The sequence below is a fragment of the Conger conger genome, chromosome 12 (genome assembly GCF_963514075.1).
Source record: "Conger conger chromosome 12, fConCon1.1, whole genome shotgun sequence".
Taxonomy (NCBI): Eukaryota; Metazoa; Chordata; class Actinopteri; order Anguilliformes; family Congridae; genus Conger; species Conger conger.
This window is the reverse complement of record NC_083771.1, coordinates 26,628,234-26,653,233: the sequence shown is the minus strand read 5'-3', so window position 1 is coordinate 26,653,233 and position 25,000 is coordinate 26,628,234. Positions and strand designations below refer to the sequence as shown.

The following is a 25,000-nucleotide window of genomic DNA, read 5'->3' as shown; positions in this document are numbered from 1 at the left end:
GAGATGAGCTCTGAAATTGTGACCCTTAATTCGGCTGTAGGTCTCGGCCACAGTCAGTAACGTATGGAAGGCATGTGGGTTAGGGCCGAGAGCACCGAGGAGGGTATGTAACTCTATGTTTGAATTAGGAAACATGGCGGCCTGTAGCAATGTGGTTAAGGTACATGACTGGGACCAGCAAGGTCAGCGGTTTGATCCCCGGTGTAGCTACAATAAGATCCGCACAGCCGTTGCGCCCTTGAGCAAGGCCCTTAACCCAGCATTGCTCCAGGATTGTCTCCTGCTTAGTACTAACTGTACGTCGCTCTGGATAAGAGCTTCGGCCAAATGCCATTAATGTAATGTAATGTAGTCAGTGACGTATTGAAGGCGTGTACCATCGCACCAGGGCACTGTGCACTTAGAACCGCATTTCCCAGCAGCCAGTTCCTGGACCTTCCGGATGCGCTGGGCCTGGATGTGGTACAGGGTCTTCTGGCTTGGCAGACCCACGTTGTACATCCCCTTTGGGTACGGCACGCCCAGGCGAGTGCCCTGGCCACCGGCCAGGAGCAACACAGCCACCTTATTCTGCGAAATCTGCAAAATACCTGCGGAAAAATCCCAGTGGATAGGAGAAACAGGCACTGTGGAAAATGGCCTATTTGTGCCCATACAGAAAGGTAATACATTTAAATCGGATTCAAAATCTATTTTAATACATTGTGTAACGTATGAAATGCATAAATTAACATCAAATATATTTTCAAATATATAAATAACATGTATAAACAACATTATTACATTAAAATGTAAATGCAGGTCATAAATATGGAAAATTGGACCATTTATAATATTTTAATATACACTCAGTGAGCACTTTATTAGGTATTTATTAGACTTATTTTGTGAGACTTATTAAGTCTTCTGCCGCTGTAGCCTATCCACTTAGAAGTTTGACGCCTTGTCTGTTCAGATATGCTCTTCTGGATACCACTGTAATGCACAGATGTTTGCGTTACTCTCACCTTCCTGTCAGCTTCGACCAGTCTGGTCCTCCTCCTCTGACCTCTCTCATTAACAACAATTTAACAACAGTTTAAAGAGTAACAGAGATACTCAAACCACCTGTCTGGCACCAACAATCATTCAATCACATTTCTTCCCCATTCTGACATTTGGTTTGAACAACAGCTGAACCTCTTGACCACATCTGCATGCTTGTATGCATTTAGTTGCTGCCACATGATTGGTTGATTAAATATTTGCATTAACAAGCTGGTGTACAGGACTACCTAATAAACTGATTGTATTTTCACAATTGTTTGCCTTGTTTGCCTTATTTTTAAATACATTTAAAAATAAGGCAAAAACATTTATTTAGTTCTCATCTGACCATAGCACTCTCTTCCAGTCATAATTCCAAAGACGTTTGTCGAACTCCAAATGCTAGTTAGTTGGTATGCTGATGGACAACAAAGAGATATTGCCTGCTTGTTACTTCTCGTGAAACAGGAAGTGATGTAATGACACAGTATAGGTCCTTTAGTCTGAGATTAACTCAATTAAGTAAAATGTTATTGACTTCACTTATTGACTTAAAAATTCGCATGTCTGAACATAACATACAGCCTAGATGTTTATATGCCAATCATTCAGGAGCCCACTGCACTTATGAGTGGCAAAAAATTACAGATCTATTACAAATCTACAGCTCTGCGTCAAATCGTCGACATAACCTGGGCGCATAGGTAGCCTACTTTGATTTCATGTCGGTGGCGTAATTCGGCTAAATAACGATTACTTTAAATGAAAGTAAAAAGCCCCACGTTTTAAACTGTTTGTAGAACAGGTCTCATTTTGTGTGCGATTAATGAAACTTCAAATAAATAGGCTACCGACAATATCATACCTTCGTTTTCCCAGTCAACCAGAGTATTTTGGTCGCTCCTTTTAATGCCGCCAATGAATTCAGGCGGAACGGGCTCCATCTCTTGGTGCAGCCCATCCAGAGGACTCGTTTGCTGGCCGAAAGCAGCTTTGGTGGCGCCTCGACAGTGATCCTGCAGTTCCTCAACGTTTAACTGGGACAATTCGGCCAGAAATGTGCGTTTCTCCTCCTCGCTTAATTCAGACCAGAACCTGAGAAGGTGGGATTGCTCGAGGAGTTCCAAGCGGGTCTTTGCTTCTTCAAATGTTTTCATTTTGAGGCTGGTGAAGTCGCATTCAAAAGGTGATCTGATAAAAGTTGAGTTGGCTATTTGGCTAACTTAGCTTTCTAGTTGTTTAGAAGTATGCTTCTTTTGCCTGTAGGCTATACGCTAAATAGCCAAAAACTCGGTGGTCAAAAGACGGCGTAAAGCTTTAGATGACGCTGTGCCTCGCAACTCGTGACTAGGCGTTCAGATAGAATGAATGCGGGCATGTCTTGTGATGGAACATGACCTAGCAAAGCAAATATTGGGCTGCATAACCGCAACCGCACCGGGTGCCCTATTTAAGGCTATCTGATTATCTGATTCCGCCTTAATGTTTCATTAAGGATTTGCTGACATTACCTTAAAACGTGGAAGTCATATGATCGGAGACTTTTGCACTTACTGCAGAATGCTGATCCATGTGGTAGGCTATAGCCTAGCTTTCCTCGCAAAACGGAGCCGTCGTGAAACCTTTCTGATCTAGCGATGTTCACTGGTTAACATTTAACATTGGCGGCTGAGAGAACAAACTTCCAATCCTAGATCCATTGTTTATGCATTTAAAATAACGAACATAACATATTTGTTTGTTTGGTCACCAATAAAGTAACAACATGGTGTGCATCCGGTCTGGTCTTTAATTCCCATTTTCTTTACACGATGAACGGTTAGGCAAAATAATTTCTGTGTCGTAGGCTACCGTAACCCTACAACCCCTACTTCCCTTTCTGACAGCAGGAAATAACATTCCAGGTCTTGGTCAGGTTACCTGAAACATCCCCACACCACGTTTACTTAATGCTATTTCTAGCAGCTCCTACCAAAAATAAGTAACTGCTTGGACGTCAGATGAAAAATGTATATCGAACCAGCTACATTTTGGCCACTTTGGTGTGACCAAGAGAAGGCCTAAACAACTCCAAAGAATGGTAAATGGTCTATAATGGTGATGATTGAACATAATTAATGGCAATAAAGTTCCACGTTGAGCATACATTCTCTATGCCGTGGCATTTTCCAGCAGGGACGTTCGCAAAACTCTTTTTGACAAAATCTAATATTAGTCAATTTTAACTTGACTTTTATTATGCGAAAACAAAGCTTTGAATCCACATCATCCATATTTGGCAACACGTTATATGCTTGATTACAATGGAAAGCAGTAGGGAGGTGAAATTCTGATCAAATCGCTGCATTTGTAAGTACTGAGGGGCGGCACGGATGGTGCAGTGGGTAGCACTGCCGCCTCACAGCAAGGAGGTCCTGGGTTCGAATCCCCGTCGGCCGGGGCCTCTCTGTGCGGAGTTTGCATGTTCTCTGCGTGGGTTTCCTCCCACAGTCCAAAGACATGCACGTTAGGCTGATTGGAGAGTCTAAATTGCCCGTAGGTATGAGTGAATGGTGTGTGCGCCCTGCGATAGACTGGCGACCTGTCAGGGTGTATTCCTGCCTTTCGCCCAATGTATGCTGGGATAGGCTCCAGCCCCCCTGATCAGGATAAGTGGGTTCAGATAATGGATGGATGGATGGATGTAAGTACTGAACAGGTGCATCTAAAAAAATTAGAATATCTTGGAAAATTTCCATTATTTAAGTTTAAGATTCTAGATTCATTACACAACGTGAAAAAATCCAGTATATTAGAATATTATATTATAGAATATAAGATCAATCAAAAAAGGATTTACAATACAGAAATGTCGATCTTCTGAAAAGTATGTTCATTTCCACGACCAACAATAAACACACACACACACACACAATTTAACAAATGTTAATTCTTCTGAAATTCTTTCAGCAATCAATATATGAAAGGTACAATTGGGTAATTTCGGACTTCTAACAGTCAAGAAAGGAATTGCAGCAACAAACACCCTCAAACAATCTCTCCCCCTTCTCTGTGAACGCGCTGACGTAGAACCAATTTTCAACCAATGAGCTTGAAATACTGTACAGCTACACAATGTTTTGGTACAGAGTCAGTCTGTAGAAACACATTCAGAGGGTGATTCAACGTCAGTGAGCCCTTTTCAATGATAGGAAGGGACACATTAATACACATTTTCAGTTTCCACATCAATGTAAAATGTGCCAGTTAGCTAATGAGCTCATTTTCATCAGTAGTCCCTAACCTGCATGTATTTGGACTGGAATACTGAGGGTCCAATATGCACAACTATCTGTGGTAACCATCGGATTCCCAGTGTGTATACGGTACATACACCCACAAATAAAACCACAAATATTTGAACTATGAATAACTTTATTTGACAGTTGTTCCCATATTAACAAATACATCTGCATTACATTCATTACACAGCTGAAATTCAAGAGACTGTTTGCTTCAATAACCATTTTATTTAATGCATTTTTTTTGTTTGTTTTGTTTTTGCGCCAAGACTCACCTGCAACATTCTCATTTAAAAATATATATATAGTCTATCAAGCGTTTTGTCTTCGCAACAGATATGTCATTGCTACAACAAACAGTTTAATTCAATGCATCAGCGAATATGGATTGATGATGATTTCGGAGATAAAATATACGGTTTACATCTTAGTTTTCCGGTGAAGTGGAATATGTTTTGCATAGCCAGTCAGGCAGCACTGCTGAACATAATTTCAACGATAAGGCGTAATAGTTGAGACAGTTCTGAAATGTGGCATTTTTAACTGGGAACGTTGCGCTACCGATATCTTCACAGCCAGGGCAAAGTTTAAATAACGAATGGATTAATGTCTCCGGGCTTCTGAGGCAGGTGCGCAAATATAGCACAGATATGGCACGCGTCCAAATATTTGTTGTAGCCCACCACAAAGCATTGTGCAAACAAGTTAATCCGTAATAAAATACTTTACCGGTGTCAAAAACAGAGTCATTGACAAGCTGGTGGAAAGTGTAAACTAAACAAAATGAACGAGAAACCATAATATAACGAGGACTGCGAGGACATGGAGGGAACGGGGGCGTCATACGAGGAAAAAAAAAAAAAAAAAAATTATAAAAAAAATGCAAGTGCAATTTTCTCGTGCATTCCCCTTTCCTCCCTTCTGAATTCTCCCTGAGAATAAAAGACCGAAGAGAAACACGTGAGCGACGCGCCCTCGTTCCTCTCCCGCCACCCGTCCGCCGGAGAGACAGAGCAGCCCGACGTCTCGCACGAATTAAGGCAACAGCTGCGCGTCAACCGGATTCAAGACTACGCTCAACAGTAAGAAATGTATCGGATCCACGGAGCCTGTGCTTCAAGTCAAGTCAACCGTAATCTTGGCTTCGAAATTCCAGTACCGAACGCCACGCGACCAGGGATCGCGTAGAAAACGATAGGCCTTTATATCCTAACCGGACTAGATGAGGCGAAAGCAAAAGCTAACATACGAATCCTCTAAAATGAATAGCCCTACACTTCTTTTTAACCAGAGCCGGTTCTATGCATAGGACCCCATCTGTCTGGAAGGGCCCCCAGGTCCGCAAGTGACAAACCCCCCTGTTTATGACTTAACTCAAAAGGGTGCATCCAAAGAAATTTTAGCCTACTGCCTCCAATAGTTTAGAACTGGCCGCATTGGTCACTACAAACGCATGGGCAAAAATACAGCCTTAACTGACAAGTGTGCCAAATAATATTTTGGCCTACCATTCTTCCCATACAAACCAATGGATCGTTAAATTACTTCATGATAAAATTACCAAAAATGAATTCAAGTGTTGTTAATGGAGACATATTTTAAAGTGCTTAAGAGCTAATCATCTTGACATGTACATTTGGAATTGGAAACAATATTTGGGCTTTATCCCAATGTAGTGCTTTCTTCAAGGAATCACATATTTCTGCCCCACCACTAACCCACAAACAAATTTGGAGAGCAAAGGTATGCAAATACTTTCATGTGAAAACTACTCGTTCAAGGGACTGGTTGTAAACGCATGTCACACTCAACCGAGTCATGAATTCTGGAAGTATACTCTTTAATAAGCCCATCTCCGAACGAGGCCACTAGAAAATAAATATCTGTTTAACATATAAAAATAAATTAGCACTTATAGTCCTCCCAATTACTTCAGGAAGACAACTTAAACAGGCAAGACAGATGCAGCTTCTCTTTTCGCCATTTTGGAACTTTAAGAGTTTTAAATTAAACTTTAAAAACAGAAGAATTGGAGGTGGAACATTCATCCAGTTAAATTAAATTTAACAGGAAAGTAAAGCACTATGAACAAAGTAGATTTAGACAAAGGCCAAATAATTTTCTACAAAAAGAAAAAGAAAAAAGAAAAAGAAAAAGTAGCATTGATGCCATTAAAGAAGAATAAATTATTCAGAGGACAATTTGTTGTGCACAAAACCAACAATTTAGGACCCTTGGTCACATCACTGGTGGTTTTGGTTGAAGGCAGCAACAGTTTCTTTGCATCATCGCGCCGCAGCTTGAAGAACAACGCCCCCTGCTGGACGGCACGAAACCTTCAGCATCAGAGGCATGAACAACCGTTTGCCCGTTCCCTGCAGGTGGAAACCTGTGGCAGGTAGACCTGCGGTGCAGCATCACGAGCGGAGCGCACAGGCTGCTGAACGCACGCCCGTGGTCCCATGATGCTGTGGGGAAACTCTACTCATCAGAGCGGCCATTTGATAAAGCAGATACCAGGTGTGAGGTTTTTGGAGGGGGGGGGGTTGAATGAATTAAAAGCCAACTAAGGTGCTGCTCCAAAGTGCCTCTCTTAAACATTAAAATGATTAACAAGTGACAAATGATAAAAACAATAATTATAATTTTAAAAGTTAATTAAATAATTAAGTTAAATAAAATTTAAGGATTTGTCCCGTTGTCCCTGCCTACAGTCAGTCAGAGAACGGTCTCAGTTTTTGTTCAATAGTGCACTCCTTTCCCCCTTTAATCCCTCCTCAGCCTTCAGACATTCACAGAATGAGATGATGGTGCAGAGACCCACAGGCGTCTCAGCTGCACCCTTAAGACTTCCCCCACATGTCCTTTTATCTTGTGTTTTTTTGGTCACTGTTACCCCCTTTCCTCTTCCCCTCACCGTGACTGCACCCCCAGGCTGGTCTTCAGGTGCTCGTAGACCACGTAGCTGATGCTCACGGCTGGGATGACCTTCATGAAGTTGGGGGCCAGGCCCCTGTAGAGCCCCGTGGGCCCCTCCGTTTGGACGATGTGTCTGAAGAGCCCTGACATGGACATCTGGGGGCCCCCCTCCTGGGTGGCTATGGGGGGCAACAGACACGACAGCTCAGAATCAATATGGAGGCCATTTTGATCAGGGTAGAGAGGGTGGGGGTTTATGGCATTATCAAGGTGGAGTTTACAGCATTCTCAGGGTGGAGTTTAGAGCAGGGGTCGGCAACCCTGGTCCTGGAGAGCCGCAGGGTGTGCTGGCTTTCGTTGTTACTTGGCATTAATTGATCAATGAAAGCCGTTGATTGCACAGTTAACTCACCTCACCTGGTTTCTTGGGTCTGAATTGGTTGCTTATTTTAAGGTGGAGACGAAAGCCAGCACACCCTGCGGCTCTCCAGGACCAGGGTTGCCGACCACTGGTTTAGAGTATAATTACGGTTTGTTAGCTTGTGCCATTGCTAAACCCGGGATAAATACACTGACTATATGGAATTTAGGAATTTAATGAAAACTCCCATGAGGGTTTGTCAGAATGCTTTTATTGTTTCAAGAGGACAGTCACAGGCACCACACGCTAAAAACAAAATCAGACCTATGTGAATTCTAGGTGCTACAAGGTGCTCTTAAGAATACATCTGCAGCAGCTTCACATCAAAGAAGACCACCTTGTAGCACCTGGAGTTCACCTAGGCCTCATTTCTTTGAGTGTGTGGCGTCTCCATCCTCATGAAATAATAAAAGTCATGAAATCGCAGGGGACAAGGTCGAGAGGTCACACAGCAAAGTGAATTAACACTGAAACAGATCACTGTGTGTGTGTGTGCGTACGTCTCTCACCTTGCGCCTGCATGCGTGTGTGCGTGCGTGCGTGTCTCTCACCTTGAGCCTGCATGCGTGTGCGCACCAGGGCGAGGGGGTAGGAGGCCAGCTGGCCGCAGGTGCTGGACATGGTGCCGCAGGCCAGCAGCACGAACACGCCGGGGTTGGCACTGTCTGTGGCATAGCGCTGCAGCCACGAGTTCTTCAGAGTCTGGAGGGAGAGGGAGGTTACAGCACCGTCCACCGGGTTCAAAGAGGTGAACACAAGACCTGTGACATCTACAGGCACTTACACCGTAACCTCATAGTCAGGTCCAGGCCTGCGTATGGGATGATGCCCAGCATGTTGGGGCCGTAGCCCTTATAGAACGTGTGTGTGTGTGTGTGTGCGTGTGTGTGTGTGTGTGTGTGCACGTACCTCGAACACAGCCAGGTTGATGCCTACATATGGGGAGTGTGTGTGTGTGTGTGTGTGTGTGTGTGTGTGTGTGTGTGTGTGTGTGTGTGTGTGCGTGTGTGTGTGTGCGAGAGTTGGTTTGACACAGAGCCCTTGTTCCCCTCTCAGGTCCTGAAGGGGTGTGTGTGTGTGTGTGTGTGTGTGTGTGTGTGTGTGTGCACGTACCTCGTACACAGCCAGGTCGATGCCTGCGTATGGGATGATGCCCAGCATGTTGGGGACGTAGCCCTTATAGAAGGCCATCATTCCCTCCTTCCTCAGGATGTGCTTGGCACAGTCCACGATGCCCCCGTACTGCCCCGTGCTCCTCAGAGCCAAGCGCGTCTTCAGGACCTGAGAGGGGAACAAGGGCTCTGTGTCAAACCAGCACTCACACACTCTCACACACACTCTCACACACACTCTCACAGCCAAGCGAGTCCTCAGCACCTGAGCAGGGACACCGGGCTCTGTATCACATGTACACAAAAACAAAACAAAAAAATCACTATTGTGATTGTGATGGGATCACGATTATTCTAATTGTTGGCATCAAAACCCATCCTGATTCCGATAAGTTTAAAAGGCTAAGGGAGGCAATCGGAGGTAAGAACAGTCCTCACCTCCATGGGGTAGATGCTGCTCTGGGCGATGGCTCCTGCCAGGGAACCAGCAACAAAGCGCTCCAGAATACCCAGGGATTCCTGATCAGTGCCGATCAGCCACTTTATCTGAGGGAGGGAGAGAAAGAGTGCATTCACTGAGCACTTCATTAGGAACATTTTTACTTTATTACACCTAGTCATTCATGCCATTATCCAATCAGCCAATTGTGTGGCAGCAGTGCAATGCATACAATCATGTCAATACGGGTAAGGAGCTTCAGTTGTTCACATGAACCATCAGAATGGGGCAAAAATCGAAGTGACTTTGACTGTGGAATGACAGTTGGTGCCAGTGTGGTTTGAGTATCTCAGAAACGGCTGATCTCCTGAGATTTTCACGCACGCTTGTCTCCAGAGTTTGCAAGGAACGGTGCAAAAAACTAAAATCGAGTGAGCAGCAGTTCTGCATACAGAAACTGCCTTTTTAATGAGACGTCAGAGGAGAATGGCCAGACTGGTCAAAGCTGAAAGGAAGGTGACAGTAATGCAAATAACCACACATTACAACAGTGGTATGCAGAAGAGCATCTCTGAACACACATCATAAATCTAAGTGGATAGGCTACAGCAGTAGAAGTCTAAAAAATAAGTCAAATACCAAATAAGGTGCTCACTGAGTGTATATGCTGGACTTGACAGATACCCTTAAGAGACTAACCTACAGCATCATAACGACAGAGTCTGCATCATACGCCCAAACTGGAACGGCGAGATTCCCGTGTGCATTCCTAAATAAAAAGCTTTCCATCGCTGCCCCTTACCTGCTCGTAGGCCATGAACTTAATGGCGGACTCGGGCGCTATTTTGATGACGTTCATCCCGTTCCCTCGCCATAGCGACCTCACTCCGCCCTCCTTCAGCATGTTGGCGAAGCCACCCAGCATGCTCATGCTGTTGCTACGCGATGCGTGCACCTGCCAGGTAGAGAGAGAGGGGAGGATGAGCCCTGTGGTGTAGCCGCAATGACCCGTCAATCGCCGACCAGCCCGAACCAATCAAAAGACTGGAATGTGACCTTTGACCCATACCCCCTCCTGCCTCCCAGTCACACGTTTATTTGCATTTGTGACACACAAAAATGGTTTGGCAGCAGGAAAAGCCTGCGTGTCATCTGTTAACGTTTGGCTCGTTCCATAACACGCTGGAATACGGAAATACATATAATTTGATGATTGGAACGAGAACCCTTCAACAAGACAAGGACAGACATGCAACAGAGTATGTAAATTCATACCCTGAAAGCAAATGGTTCCTTAAAACACAGACAACACCGACAGAGTGTTCCAAACAGCTTTAACTTGTAAGGTAACAATCCCCATTGTTCTGTCAAAATGCACCCAAATGTTTTTACTTGGCTCTGTGGTTTCTTCTCTCTCTCTCTCCACCCAAGTGAAGGAGTGGTGAACCTCTCACAAACACAAACAATCACCCAGGTGTACGGCTACACATCGTGGCAGCTGGGTTGAGTTGAGTTCTCATTGTGAAGCACTGTGACATCAAAAGTGAGATTTAAACGATCAATTGTAAGATTGTTATTATTATAACACAAGAGTCCAGTTTTAGGTTTTGTCTGTGAATCATTCCAGGACAGCGAGCAGCAGGGAATGGTGTGAGCTGAAGTGCCCCGGGTTCAGACCTCACCCACCTGCATCAGCACTTTGAGGCGGTCCAGTGGGGCAGTGCAGGTACGCGAAACAGCCCCAGCTCCCCCTCCCGCCACCAGGTGGCGCCACCAAACCCCCGTCTTCCTCTCCTCCGCCGTGAACTCGTCTGGCACCAGCATGCTCTCTCCCACATCGAATATCTGCGGGAGAAGAGAACGTCTGAAGACCGGTAGGAGGATGGCAATCATCGAGAACACAAAACACACGTTTTAGAGACCGGTCCTCCAATAGTCCTACAGGACAGCTCCTTATTCAAAAAGCCTTTACTCGTTTGCACCTTACACTTAACGAAAAGGGCATGCGGTTCAGAAATAACTGCCCCACCTCTGGTCCACGCCCCAAAACCGTGCAGTGGCATAGTCACATTCTATACACGATACAGGAAACTGGTTGGACAGCACATTGTTTAGACTACAAAAGTATTCAAGTTAAACAGGGAATATTGACACGTTGGACAACCATTGTTTAGACTGCATCGTCCAATAACATGTTGGTATTCATTTTTTAGTTGTCCAGTCTTATCGCTTCCTATTGATTTCTCAATCTCAATCCAGTGGATCATTTACTCAAGGCTTCTGCCACGTTCCCCCATTAGTGCGAGCTCTGGCCCTAAACTTCAACTCCTTCAGCTCTGCCATGACAGCAGCATTTAACAAGATGTCCATCTTCAGGTCCACAGGTACAATTTGAGGGACAGGAAACGGTTCAGCACGGAACAGCATCTGCCCCCAGCCCTGGTGGGAGCTGTACCGGTCTCCCCCCCCCCTGCTCCGGTACTGCATTCCTCCAGAGCCACGTGCAGCGTAACGCTCTGGGACGATTCCGCTTAAAAACCACCTCCTCCCACAGGTGTTACTCCCTCTGCTGTCAGTTGACTCATCTGCCACCAGACATTCTTTCAAATGACTCAATTAAGAGATTACATAAGATTACACCCATAAGATTAGATGCGTATTGAGTAATCCACATGATATCGTTACGTCCAGTTTTTCCGTCTGCCCTCAAACATGCAGCAGCCAAACTGTGGAGGACATCCATCTGCTGCCCAAATCTCTGGTGCCCTGCTGACGGACGATCCCCTGGTTCAGCTCCATACAACAGGACTGTAATCCGCGCAGGACCTGGAAATGTTCTGAGCTCCAGGCATGGTGTGTTTAGATACTCTTGAATTGTATTCACATTCCTTTCACGTCAACTGTCCTTCCTTTCCATGGGTTAGGAAAACAACCGTTTTTTGAGGGTCCCATTTAAAAGGTACAATGGGTAAGATTAAACATTGTTACAAGACCATTGTAAATCCCTTCCTATAATTGAAAAAGGCTCACTGACATGTTGACTCACCCTCTGCCAGTGTTTATAGTCCTTAAATTAGGGTTACAAAATACGCAGTTGACGGGCTGTCACTCCGTACCAAAACATTGTATAGCTGTACAATAATTCAAGCTCATTGGTTGAAAATTGGTTCCAATTGCCACAGCCAATGGTGTTTCAACGTCAGCACATTCACAAAGGGGTGGGATTGCAATTCCTCTCTTGACCGTTAGAAGTCTGAAATGACCTATTGTACCTTTAGCTACTACCTGAACAACTAGTCAGGCACTTGTGCTGATCCTGTGCATACAGTGACCCCTGGAGGACATGCATTGCACTGCATGTGTACGTTCCAGTGGGTCACATGCTTCAGAGAAGAATGGCGACCCAACATGGAGGTAAAGAGCAGGAGGATTATGTAACAGGAAATGTAGGGCAGCGAGGGGGGTGGCAAAGACACGATACACACGGTCAACATGTAGAGGTCGCACACTCGCGGGGTCTCTGGGATGGCTGTGTGTGGGCGTATGCATATATAAATGTATGTACGTGGGGGGCCCCACAATGGACTTTGGGCCGACATTTCTGCTCCCCAGAAAGAGGGACGGTCCAAGCGGCAGACGTGTGTGTTATACAGTAGGTGACTGGATGTTTTAAGAGCCAGGGGGAATTATGTAACCCAGGGTGAGGAAGGTCAGGACCCCGGCTGAGGTAAGGGAAAGCTGATCCCTGACATTCAGAGGGGTGTCGAGTTTAATGACCACCTTGAAGTCTCTCTCTCACACTGTATGTTGTAAGAGGGAGAGGGAGGGAAGCACTCTTAAACTCTCCCCTCCTGTACTGGCTGTGGTTCTTATAAAACACACTTGAAAGTGCTTGTGTATTTGTTTTCGGTCATAAATGTTTTAGTAACAGGACTTAAAATCCCTTTTGAATAGAACATTGAAGCCTCAATTGCAATAATTTTGTCTAATTGTGCAAGAAAAGCAATAGAAATAAGACTAAAATACTTGTTGAGATTTACTTTGTTTTTGTTTTACAGTGTTTGGGAGACACACACCAGAGTTAGCAGGGGGTGACTCAGTGGAGACAGAGACCTCCGAGAGTCCCAGGCCAGTGCTGAACACACTGATGTCATTTAATCTCAGTGTAGTTTTATAGTAGTAGTTTGGCCTTGTGTGTGGGTTTGGGAAAAGCTTAATATGATAAATAGTATTCTGCCAAACAAGTAAATGTAAATACTACACGAGAGTGAAGGAGCAAAATCACCAGCCAAATGCAAGGAGGAAAATGGGCCCCATTTTGTCACATTTCTTAATTTAACCTACAAAAACCCTGAAAAGGTCATGTCAACAGACATGCTGATTGTTGACATGCTGTTTTAGAGGTCTAAGTGTGTGTGCGTGTATGTGACAGACAGTCTGTGCGTGTGTACTGTGTGTGCGTGTGCATGTATGATAAATGGTAAATGGTTGGCATTTATATAGCGCCTTTATCCAAAGCGCTGTAAAATTGATGCTTCTCATTCACCCATTCATACACACTCACACACCAACGGCGATTGGCTGCCATGCAGTCGGTGCCATGCAAGGCACCGACCAGCTCGTCAGGAGCATTTGGAGGTTAGGTGTCTTGCTCAGGGACACTTCGACACAGCCTGGGCGGGGGATCGAACCGGCAACCCTCCGACTGCCAGACGACTGCTCTTACCGCCTGAGCCATGTCGCCCCCTGTATGAGAGCATGCATGCATGCCCGTACCAAACCACATCACCATTAGACTGGGTGAATGGCTCTATGGTGGAGTCCGGAGCTGTACCGTAGAGTGTTTCCAGTACAGGATGATCTCGGGAATGTGCTTTACCGTAGAGTGTTTCCAGTACAGGATGATCTCCGGAATGTTGTCGGCTGGGTGCAGGAGGTGGTAGTCTCTCCACTCCGTCCAGTCGATGGTCATCGTCCCGTTCTTATCCATGCTGCGCGACAACGCAAAAACGCGCATGTAAGTACCGTCCTCCTGCACAACTCCCGCGTCCATCATTTCACAATTCATTCACACGTGCGAGAGAGCGGGCGTTTGTGGGAACGCGACTGTGCAAATGTGCGTGTGTACGTACATTTGTGAGCTCGAAGGAAAGGTATTGGTCGCATGCAAAAACTACAACCAGGAATGGGTAACATCTCTTTATTCAGCACAAGAACATTGTGCATTTACTACACAAATTGCAGGTCACCTGTGTATTGTACAGAGTGAACCCGTTCTGGCACTAAAAGGCATCAGACACCAAGCGACACAGCCAGTTTCATTCAGACTCCCTGTGGTTTGCGGTTTACAGCGGGCAAGGTGACATCACAGACAAGGAAAACAAAACGAGGGAGAAAATTGAAAACAAGATGTTTAACGGGACAGCAGGCAGGCCAAGCAGACATACAGGAAAAGAGGAGGTCACTTACTAAGCAATAGGGGACCAAATATGGCCCTTCCTTATTCTGAGACCAATAAGAGGAAAACGAGAGGGAGAGAAGGAGAGAAGAGGGAGCGAAAGACGGGGAGGGAGAGGTGGAAAGGGGGAAAAGAGTGGTACACATGGACACAGGCACTGTTACACACAGAACAGAGTTCAACAGCTGGGAACAGGCTGGGTAATAAAGACAGTGGTAAAATAACCACCCTCAGGTAAGCAGAGGGCTTCAGTGTCAGATCTTTGTAAGGCCCATGAGGAAGTCTCACTGCAGTTTGTGGCATACCAACACACCAAATTACTGTCAAATTGGGCAACTCCACAAATGAGTACATAAAAACAATCGAGTTCCCTTTTCTCAGAAACAAAAATCACCCAGAATTAGTCAGGCTTTGCTCTTAGTCCCACAGGGTGAATAAAACTCCACCGCAAACAAACACAAACACCTACATCTGGGTCAACCGCATATGAAATTATAAAATAGTATTATATAATACTTTCACTCTTTAATGCCAGCAAAATAATGAATCATTAAAAACCTTTGTTCTGAATATTGACGAAGTTGACCGACCTTGAATGACCTGAAATTCTCAGGAATTAATTTGTCAGGTGTCTAACTGTAAACGGTAATTACGTGAATCAGATCGGACACACCCAGTCACACAAACATCCGCACAACCTATTTATGGCAGTCTGAAAGTCAGTCGACCGAGTCAACCTGGGGAGAGCGTAGCCGAACAGTACCAATAACTGTGACGACAGATCAGCCGCTGAGCAGAGGGGGTTAGGTTACCGTGCCAACCGAGACCAGCACTGAAGGGGGAGGGGCCTGAAAACGTTCTCCAATTAAAATCCAAAAACCAGCTGGGACTGGATCACTGGTGCAGACCCCGAGGGATCAGAAAAGGGCAAGATGGGTGTACACGGATAGATTCTGCATGACGAGCTTTCAGCGAAGGCTGCCGTAGAGGACAAACTCACCTTTTTAGGATTTTCTGAGCCTGCTGCTCGGAGATGCTGACTCCCAAATCTCGCAGCGACTGCATGATCTCCTGGGAGTCGATACATCCTGTGAGGTGAGGTGGGGGCAGACAAGATGTCAACAAACCTTTCAAACCTGTCAGACATTGTAAGTTGTAACTAAACTTGCTGCTTTAAATTCCAGATTGCACCCTTCAATGACAAAATACTCAGTGAGTCATAGTACAACGTTCACTGTGAATTTAGATTTCAGCTCGCCTTTACCTTCAGTAAACACCCAGCTGGATAAATGGACAAAATGTAACCCAGTCTCCATTAGGGAAAACAGCAAATGATATAATGGTTTGTGCTGCTCAGTGATTGGGCAGCACGCCCCATTAGCGTGTAGAGGGGCGGGACATGCCCGCGGAGGCCCTACCATCGTTCTTGCGGTCGAGGCTCTTGAACACCAGACGGAGCTTCTTCTCGTGGTCTCGCAGGTAGTGTACAAATTCATCAAAGTCCAGCTGGCCGTCCAGATCCTTGTCTCCCGCTTTCACTATTTTCTGCAATAAAATAAAATAAAATAACATTACATTTCCATTACAGTTCTTCAGCTGACCATTTTACCCAAAGCAACGTAGTTGATTAGACTAAGCCGGGGACAACCCCCTCCCCGGAGCAATGCGCGGCTGCACATATCTGAGTGTGACAACACCGGGGCTTCAACCATCAACATTCCGGGTCCCCGTTAAGCACCTTAGCCACTAGGCTACAGGCTGCAATTCAATTCTAATCAGCAAATATGACAATTTCATACGCAAACTGCCCTTATCACGAGTGTGTTATAACGGATGTGTAATAGGTTAGATAAGCAACAGTATGAAATCATGCATATGTAAATGCACGTGGGAAGGACGGACAGGGAACGGACTGAGCAACCACTAATTTTACAGCCTCGGCCAGCCGAGCCTTATCGTTCGGTACCGCAGAAAGGCCACACTCCCACACATGAAACCGATGATTCAAGGAAGACGCGTGAGAATTCCCGTTCCAGCTTCTCATCAAGTGAGATTTCTTGAAGAAAACAATCGCAATGTCCGAAGTACACCGAAAAGAAAGAAAGGCCACACACACACATTAATTAATTACATGCAATGTATTGGTATGTAATGCAACTAATGCATGTTCCAGCATAAAGTATTCAATGACAGAATATTTAAGCAGCCAGGCATACAAAGTGGTCTGTGGTGTTTACACGAGGAAAATGTTCAAATAAGTTTGATGTAACTGGATGTGCAGGAGACACGTAAGACAATATTCCACGGCCAACAAACCAGTTCGATATAGGCTACAAGAACATTTCAGGAGACTCAGGCAATAATATGGCCAGGTAGTGTATGTGTGCATGGATCGTGTACTCAAATACTCATAACAATGTGTAGCGGGTTTCTTTTTAAAAGAAAGAAAAAAAAAGGCGTAAGCCTATTTGAATTTCAAATTCGCATTTCGTGCAGGTGACATAATAGCGCATACAAAGCACACAGGTTTTGCTCCAAAGTCCGAGCTGAGTAAATCCTGAAGGGCGTAGCTTTGACTCCACCTTTCAACCTAAATATAATTTCCACTAAAATGAAAGTAGACAAAAAATAATAATAATTATTATCATTTGTCCAGCTTATTCACACCAGCTGATACTTCTCATCTAAAGTGCATATTTTCACAAATGTGGCAGGTTCACACAATTGCAGCTCAAGTCATGAACCATGAGAGCGGGCGCGGTCAGCTGGACCACGCAGCCACTACAACAGCCCAAACGGCCCTGGGATGAACGTGACATCCACTGCAACATACAATAAGCAAGCGCAGTCGAGCAATTCGCGTTAGCCCACTGTACACAATGTGTACACTGTAAATTATATCCAGTTAATTAAGATACATTGATATTAATCTCATTGTATAATCTCATACATGTACATTGACAGTGTACAGAAGCTGGCTGTGTTCAGCCCGGCCTCGTCCCACTTCATATAACTTAGCGGCTGTTAGGTTAGCTGTGGCCAGCAGAAGACACAAGCCAGTCTTCATAGAGTAAATTTCAGTGATCCAAAGCAAGCTACAAATGCTCGTTCTACATAGGCCTAATAGGCGCATAATAAAAACTTGCACAACCATGGCCTCACAGACAAGATGAACAAACCAGCTAACAAGGAATGAAGAAGTGAACATTGGTTTTGCATCCTTTTTTTTTTTTTACTCGCAGACCCGTCGTCACAGCTAACGTTTGCCGCTTTCTCACGGTCAATTCTAGCAGCCCTTCAAACTACGTCTGAGGTGACGAAATGCAAAATATTCCTACCTGCCGCCACTTTCGATATGTCGACAATTCCTGTGAAGGCAGGAAAAGACTGAGCTTGAACAGAGACTTCAACTCGGATGGTAGTCCGTTAGACTCAAAATATTCGCATTCAGCCTGGTCCATGCCGGGCACGGGCACGTAAAAGCACAAACACAACATTGTATTCTGAAGATCGTATCAAACCGCAAATCAACATATAAATAATATACAAAAGTATGAGCATACTCCCAACACTGGCGAAACATTGGAGTGCCGGTAAATGCCGGACAGTGGCACATGTTAAATTGTGTAAATCCCAGGTCCCTCCCACTTTAAGGCATGTCGTATCACGACGCGATCTTATTGGGCCGATAAACGCCCGCCTTTTTCTTTTCCTGTAAATCATTGGGTAGACACATTTCGATGCACCCAATCAAGACCGCGTTCATTTGATAAGCCACACCTCTCCACCTCGAGTAAAATCCATTGACTGAAATCTGGTTATACGTTCAAACATCTTTAAAAGCGAGTGACCAATAAAATGGAAACGCTGAAGCAAAGAGTTTGCATTCCTGTGAATTTTAAATTCACATACACACGCGTTCACAGCACAGACACACAAACAAACAGGCACACTCTGTCTTCTGCCACTGGAGAAACAATGTCAGAATTTAAAAATTTAAAACTAGAAGAGAGCTAGTTTTGATCAGCCCACAGGCTCAGGCGAACTGGATTAATTAAACAGTGTAATTAGGATTGAGAACTGGGTTAGCACCGAGAGGTTACCTCATTTAAATGAAGGGGACCTAAAAAAACACACATTTATAGACTTGGGGGTTTGACGTCAGGATTAAATTCCTGTCTCGGGTTCTGGGGATTAGTGGGCACAGTTGGAGACATCTCAATAATATTAGCAGTCTCTGCATAGACTCTCTTTCCTGCTGTTACCAGTTCACTGTATGACTGAAGTGCAGTACCGTTACCAACACACACACACACACACACACACACACACACACATCACTGTATGACTGAAGTGCAGTACCGTTACCAACACACACACACACACACACACACACACACACACACACACACACACACACCATCTCCCTCTTGCATACCACCAATAGGTAAAACGCTCCCTAACCCTGCAGACCCCTGTGAAGAGAGAGGATGAAAAAAAGAAAGAAAGAGATAGAAAGAGAGAGATAAAGAGAGTTCAAGATAGATAGAGAGAGAGAGAGAGAGAGAGAGAGAAAGAAAGAAAGGGAGACAGAGAGCTAGCTGTTCTTCTGTTCTGACTGGTGTGTGTGTGAGTGGGATGGAATGGGGTGACATGTCCCACACACTGCATAGCAAATTCCTCCAAATGTTTATTTTGTATGCTCTCCTTGCTGCTGCAGAGGAGGCAGAGTTCCTGTGATACTCATATATAGTCATATAGAAAACTGGACATAATTTACAAGCAGGCACACAGTCCTATACAGGACTGGAGTTTAACCTGCAGACACTGCGGCCCTCCAGGACCGGAGTTTAACCTGCACACACTGCGGCCCTGCAGGACCGGAGTTTAACCTGCACACACTGCGGCCCTGCAGGACTGGAGTTAACAGCTCTACCGTAAGATGACACCATTCAGGGGAGGCGGGTGGGGGGTAAATTGGCAGGGCCTCATTTTCAGCCACCACTCTCTCACTGCTCTCCTAATTTTAGATAAAGTAAGCCACATGGTGGGACCCCAAGAGTATGGGCCTGAGGGTGGGGTGGGATTGCAGGGGAAGGCCCCTCCTCCAGGCTGAGTGAAGTAAACAGTAGAGCTCCACAACAGCAAAGAGACGCGGGGTCGACTCCGTTTAGGTGTGCCGGCTTGCTGCTTGTTGCGTACTGGCCAGGGCAGTTTAAACCATTTAAAAGAAGGGTCCGCAGCAGCTGTACTAGCAGCTATTACCTAGGAAACCGAATCAGCTGTGAAAATAATGTCGGTCTAAAGTGGACTAGCTCTCCTCCTAATAGCTGGATGGTGTTTATATGGTGGTTATATCCACTGTCCCTGGCATCTCCCGTCCATTGTTATAAGCTATTTCAGCAAAATGGTTCGCCAGTATGTCAGTGTGCTAGAAATGGGGACATTTCAGTTAGGCTACGGCACAAACAATCTAAACAATTTGCCATGAGCTATGAGGCCAGAGGCCAAACTTATTGATCTTTGGGGTACATGCACTATAATGGTAATCCATCATTAACCAATGTGGACACAACACAATACACACAGTATCTATTTGTTTGTTGCCTTGCATGTGCTGTCTGTTGTACCGGATTTAAACGGAGTGGAAACCACACTCACCCGGTGCAACTGGTTCGCTAGCCAGTAGGGTTTTGGAGCCAACCCACATGTTTGGAGGGAAGGAGTCAGCGAGTGTTCTATCAGAGCCTGCCACCCTTTCCCCCGGTCAGCATTCCCAGCCCTGCGTTCATTAATTGAAGATCACCCCTGCAATATTCCTGTCCTCCCCGGGGTCCTCTCCAGTGACAGAGCCACTGAAAGCTGCACATTACCCTCCCTCACCTCTTGTCACTGTGGATAACTTCACTCAAACAGATAGAAGAGCCTCCTATATATTCATCTGGAGATTTGTTTCCTTTTAATTTCTCAGTTGCCACCGACTTTCTGCACATCCTGCAAGTAATGTTCTTTTTACTGCCATGTTACATTACATTATATTACATGTAATTAGGCTGACGCCTTTATCCAAAGCAACTTTACAGTTAAGCAGGAGACAATCCGCCCCTGGAGCAATGCAGGGTTAAGGGCCTTGCTCAAGGGCCCAACGGCTGTGCGGATCTTATTGTGGCTACACCGGGGATCGAACCACTGACCATGTGGGTCCTAGTTATGTACCTTGACCACTACGCTACAGGTCAGTGTTAATGAATATGTTTCGCTTTGAAAGAACACTTTTGAAAGACATGGGGTAAGGTCACCTAGTTCTGACACATTCACGCTGGTGGCTGCATACAATGTGAAACACCTTGGAAACACTCTACCTGGGCTGAGAACCCACAACCTTCAGGTCCAAAGTCAACAGCTCCAATCTGCTGCGCTTGGTTGCAAGGGCTGAGCCAGATGAGACTTATCAGTAGCAGACCTAAAATTGCAGAGTTCACACATACCATCTCTGGTCAGAGCAAATAAGGCCACCCACAAGAACACCAAGTCTAACACTTAAGCCTGATTTATACTTCTGCATTGAATCTACAGAGGCTACGATGCGTAGTTACATTTCTGGGGAGGTGGGCGTCAGGCTACGCCGTAGGCTATGGTGTATGGAACCTCTGTGTAGATTTGACGCAGAAGTATAAATCAGGCTTTACCAGGCACACATAGCCAAACAGCGTGTGTGTGATTGTGTGTGTGTGTGTGTGTGACTGCCTGTCGCTCCCAAGGAGGTGACAGGTAATATTTTCAGAATAGAGCGGGGGTCAAAGTCATATAATACCACATTCCTTCTCACCAAAGTCCTAAAAACAATGAGATAACAGTTCTTCAATACGTATCCTTCGGATTGAGGTTTGGGGAGGTGGGAAACAATTACAGCACTATACAGAAATCCTTTCTGATGCTACTCTGAAGGCTGATTAATTATTTGTTTCAAATGAATAATGAATAATAAATACAAATAATAAATTCAAGCTCATTGGCCATTGCCTAGCAACAGAATCAGCGCAGGTAGCACAGGTGACACACCACATGTACCCTGGCATTCCACCAAATCTCCCCTTCATCCAAAACACACAACAACATGTGCAGGTTAAGAGCCTTGGGCCTCCACAGGGAGAGCAGAGCGGGGGAGAGCTGGGCAGGGGAGAGAGAGGCATTTTAGTATCGTTTTCCCCAGCGGCAATTCCCCTGTGACAGAATGTTCCGTGCCATCAGGGAGACAGGGGACAGGAGTTTCACACAATTATGCTCAAGAACATCGTGGTCTGAATCAAACTCCGCTTCAGTTCAGACGCTGCCAGATGAACTGTGAACTAAACACCGGAAGGGGACCTCATCAAGTGCCCACACACAGACACACACACACATACACATACACACACAGGCACACACACATACACACACACACACAGGCACACACACAGGCACACACACACACACACACTATGCTAAAATAGCACAATGAATCGGATGGCCAACAGCCATGAGGTAATGGGTGTAGTAGTCATTGAATAGGGCGGCCAGACACAAAGGTGTTAGAGGTATTTAAAGTGTATTGAGAGTCATCCAGTCTGTACATGGGAGTTTGTTTAACTCTGTGAATGGGCCCAAGCTCGTTGTTTCCCTTTATGCCCTGTGCTTCTGGAATTTTCGTGTAAATTCTCTCCATGATTAGGTTCCCTGATAAACGAGCAAACTACAATCTCCCGACACCATTGTCCAGTAAATGGTAAATGGTAAATGGTAAATGGTCGGCTTTTATATAGTGCCTTTATCCAAAGCCCTGCACATATGATGCTTCTCATTCACCCATTCATCCACACACTTGCACACCAATGACGATTGGCTGCTATGCAAGGCACCAACCAGCTCGTCAGGAGAATTTGGGGGTTAGGTGTCTTGCTCAGGGACACTTCTACACACCCAGGGCGGGGGATCGAACGGGCAGCCCTCCGACTGCCAGATGACTGCTCTTATCGCCTGTGCCTTGTCACAACCATTAAATTGCATTTGCATCCAGTCACACCCTCTGCCATCTTTGGCTTTAATGACCTGTGGCAGGGCTCCGCTTGGGAGGAGTGGAATCGGCACAATCTGAAATACCGATTAAAGACAGTTTCATTTTTTAGGTCAGGGTTGTAAAACAATTGGGGGTAGCATTAGGTAATTACTGGAATATGTAGGGCTTTTCTTCAATCAGGGCATGCCCGTAGGTAACCTGTTTATTCATATATTTGCAGGGGGCGGTATTATTATTATTATTATTTTAAATTCCGATGATAAAATAGGCCCTAGTCCTTATCTTTGTTGTACTGGAAGCAGTTGAAATTGTACTTCCCTCTAGGGTCTTTCAGCGCACTTATCCCTGGTCATGGGTATGCACCTTGTTGTACGTCGCTCTGGATAAGAGCGTCTGCCAAATGCCATTAATGTAACGTAATGTAATTGTTACTGTTGGTAAACCGTTGATCTATGGTTTTAATTAGCATGTTTAACAAAAAGTGAAACATGCAGGTTCCCTGCTGAAGATGTCAAGCTAGAATTTTGAAACAACTGTTGACCGGTTCAGACCAGTTCCATATTCAACATGGTTTGACCAGCTTTATTGTTTTATTGCTTTTGTTTATTTGTTCATCAGAATAATCTACAGGGTCCACATTTTTATCTATGTGGTTACTTGGAACTGAAAGGTTTCCACTTTCATGTTGTTCTGGATAAGAGCTTATGCCAAATGCCTGTAATATAATGCACCCATTGGGAGTCCTGTCTATCTAAAGACCATGACAGTTTAGTTGTGTAGACTAATAATGACCATGTCCCTCCTGGGACAGCACTGGCTCCAGATGTTGGTCTGTGGGATAAATGGCAACAAGAATCCTGGCCACCATATAATCCTTGCACCAAGCTAAAAAGCTAAAAGCCAAAAACCTTACGTTGTGCTTAGTTTATTTTCACTTTGTTATTTTAGTCTATAATTTTTACCCGGATCTGGTGAAGGTAAAAGATTTCTGTCTTTTTGTTTGGTTATTTGTTTGTTTGAGCGTGCTCTCCAAGGGAGAGAGTTAGAAATACATTACCAAACCTGCAATTATCATTCTGTGTCACTGATTGCCTAGTGGGCCAGAGGTAATTTGTAACAAGCTTATATACAAGCTCATACAATTTACAGTTTACAATTCAGGCATCTGGTAGATGATAAGCAAATTCTCCCCTCCCTTGGCCACAGCTTTGAACCTGACTGTAGTCCAAATGTAGCTGAAGTTGTCCCATGGCAGTGCAAATGTTATCACCACACATCACAATTCACTGAATCCTCCCTCCTGCACCTCCTCCCACCTGGGTCCCCTCGGCAGTCTGTCCCCAGAACATTCCGGAACAGGAACGTCTCGTTCCCCCAGTGTCATAGAACGCAGATCCTGAGGGGATAAAACATGTCCTGATGCAGGAAAAGGCAACAATCTAATTAAGCTTCTGTGCCCTGCATGTGATTGGTGGCCTGGGTAGAACCGTGTAACCATGTAGAATGTTCTTACATGGCTAAAAGAGACTGTGTTTGGCTTCACCTCTCTCTAAGCAGGCCAGCACTTCAACACTGCAGCATAACACTCAGATTCTGGTAGGTGAGCATTACATTACATTACACTAATGGCATTTTTGCAGACGCTCTTATCCAGAGCAAAGTACAGTTGATTAAACTAAGCAGGAGACAATCCTTCCCTGGAGCAATGCAGGGTTAAGGGCCTTGTTCAAGCGCCCACGGCTGTGCAGATCTTATTGTGGCTACACTGGGGATCGAACCACCGACCTTGCGGGTCCCAGTCATTTACCTTAACCACTACGCCACAGGCTGTGAGCACTGCAGCATAACACCGAACCACAACGCTCTGATTCCTCTCACAACCTAAACCTAAATACCCATTGATCAGTACGATGTAATTTCCATCAGGACTGATCCCCTGTCCTGATTGGCCAGGGAGATGAGTTCTCACGAGTGAGGTGTGCTCTCTGAAGAGCCTTGCTGTCTTCCCATTGGCCAGAATTTTCATGTTTTGTATTTGGTTGCATATTCTTTGCATGCCATGAGTTCCTGATGTCTGTGATCAACATCATCACAGTCTGGATATGTTATTTTCATCACCAGATATGAGTTATTTTCCAGTTATTTTCAGCACTGGATATGCAATAGATACTACAAGAATTGTTCCTCCTGACAAATTTTCCAATGGAAAAAGGAATTCAGGAGAATTATTGTAGTATCTCCTGCACATCTGACAGCAACACAGTTTGAGGCTCATTTGATACCTCATT

General features: G+C 45.1%; 2 protein-coding genes across 4 annotated transcripts in view; both read right to left on the bottom strand.

Moving 5' to 3' along the window:
- uap1l1 (UDP-N-acetylglucosamine pyrophosphorylase 1, like 1) overlaps nt 1-2,855 on the bottom strand; it is an 11,187-nt gene extending 8,332 nt beyond the window's left edge. The window contains exons 1-2 of the mRNA XM_061262918.1: nt 1,892-2,855; nt 386-590 (exon numbers count right to left, since the gene is read on the bottom strand). Coding sequence (XP_061118902.1) covers nt 386-590; nt 1,892-2,183 — 497 coding nt within the window. The 5' untranslated portion in view covers nt 2,184-2,855. The remainder of the gene's footprint in view (nt 1-385; nt 591-1,891) is intronic.
- Nucleotides 2,856-4,422: 1,567 nt separating this feature from the next.
- The window catches only part of slc25a25b (solute carrier family 25 member 25b), a 34,734-nt gene continuing 14,156 nt past the window's right edge, over nt 4,423-25,000 (bottom strand). For 2 of the 3 annotated variants that reach the window (XM_061263040.1, XM_061263042.1), the window contains exons 2-10: nt 16,075-16,201; nt 15,657-15,744; nt 14,078-14,189; nt 10,885-11,043; nt 10,001-10,153; nt 9,198-9,305; nt 8,761-8,928; nt 8,199-8,349; nt 4,423-7,405 (exon numbers count right to left, since the gene is read on the bottom strand). In XM_061263040.1, coding sequence (XP_061119024.1) covers nt 7,221-7,405; nt 8,199-8,349; nt 8,761-8,928; nt 9,198-9,305; nt 10,001-10,153; nt 10,885-11,043; nt 14,078-14,189; nt 15,657-15,744; nt 16,075-16,201 — 1,251 coding nt within the window. In that variant the 3' untranslated portion in view covers nt 4,423-7,220. Of the gene's footprint in view, nt 7,406-8,198; nt 8,350-8,760; nt 8,929-9,197; nt 9,306-10,000; nt 10,154-10,884; nt 11,044-14,077; nt 14,190-15,656; nt 15,745-16,074; nt 16,202-17,994; nt 18,239-25,000 lie in introns of those variants that run through there. The other variant, XM_061263041.1, reaches the window with a different exon arrangement.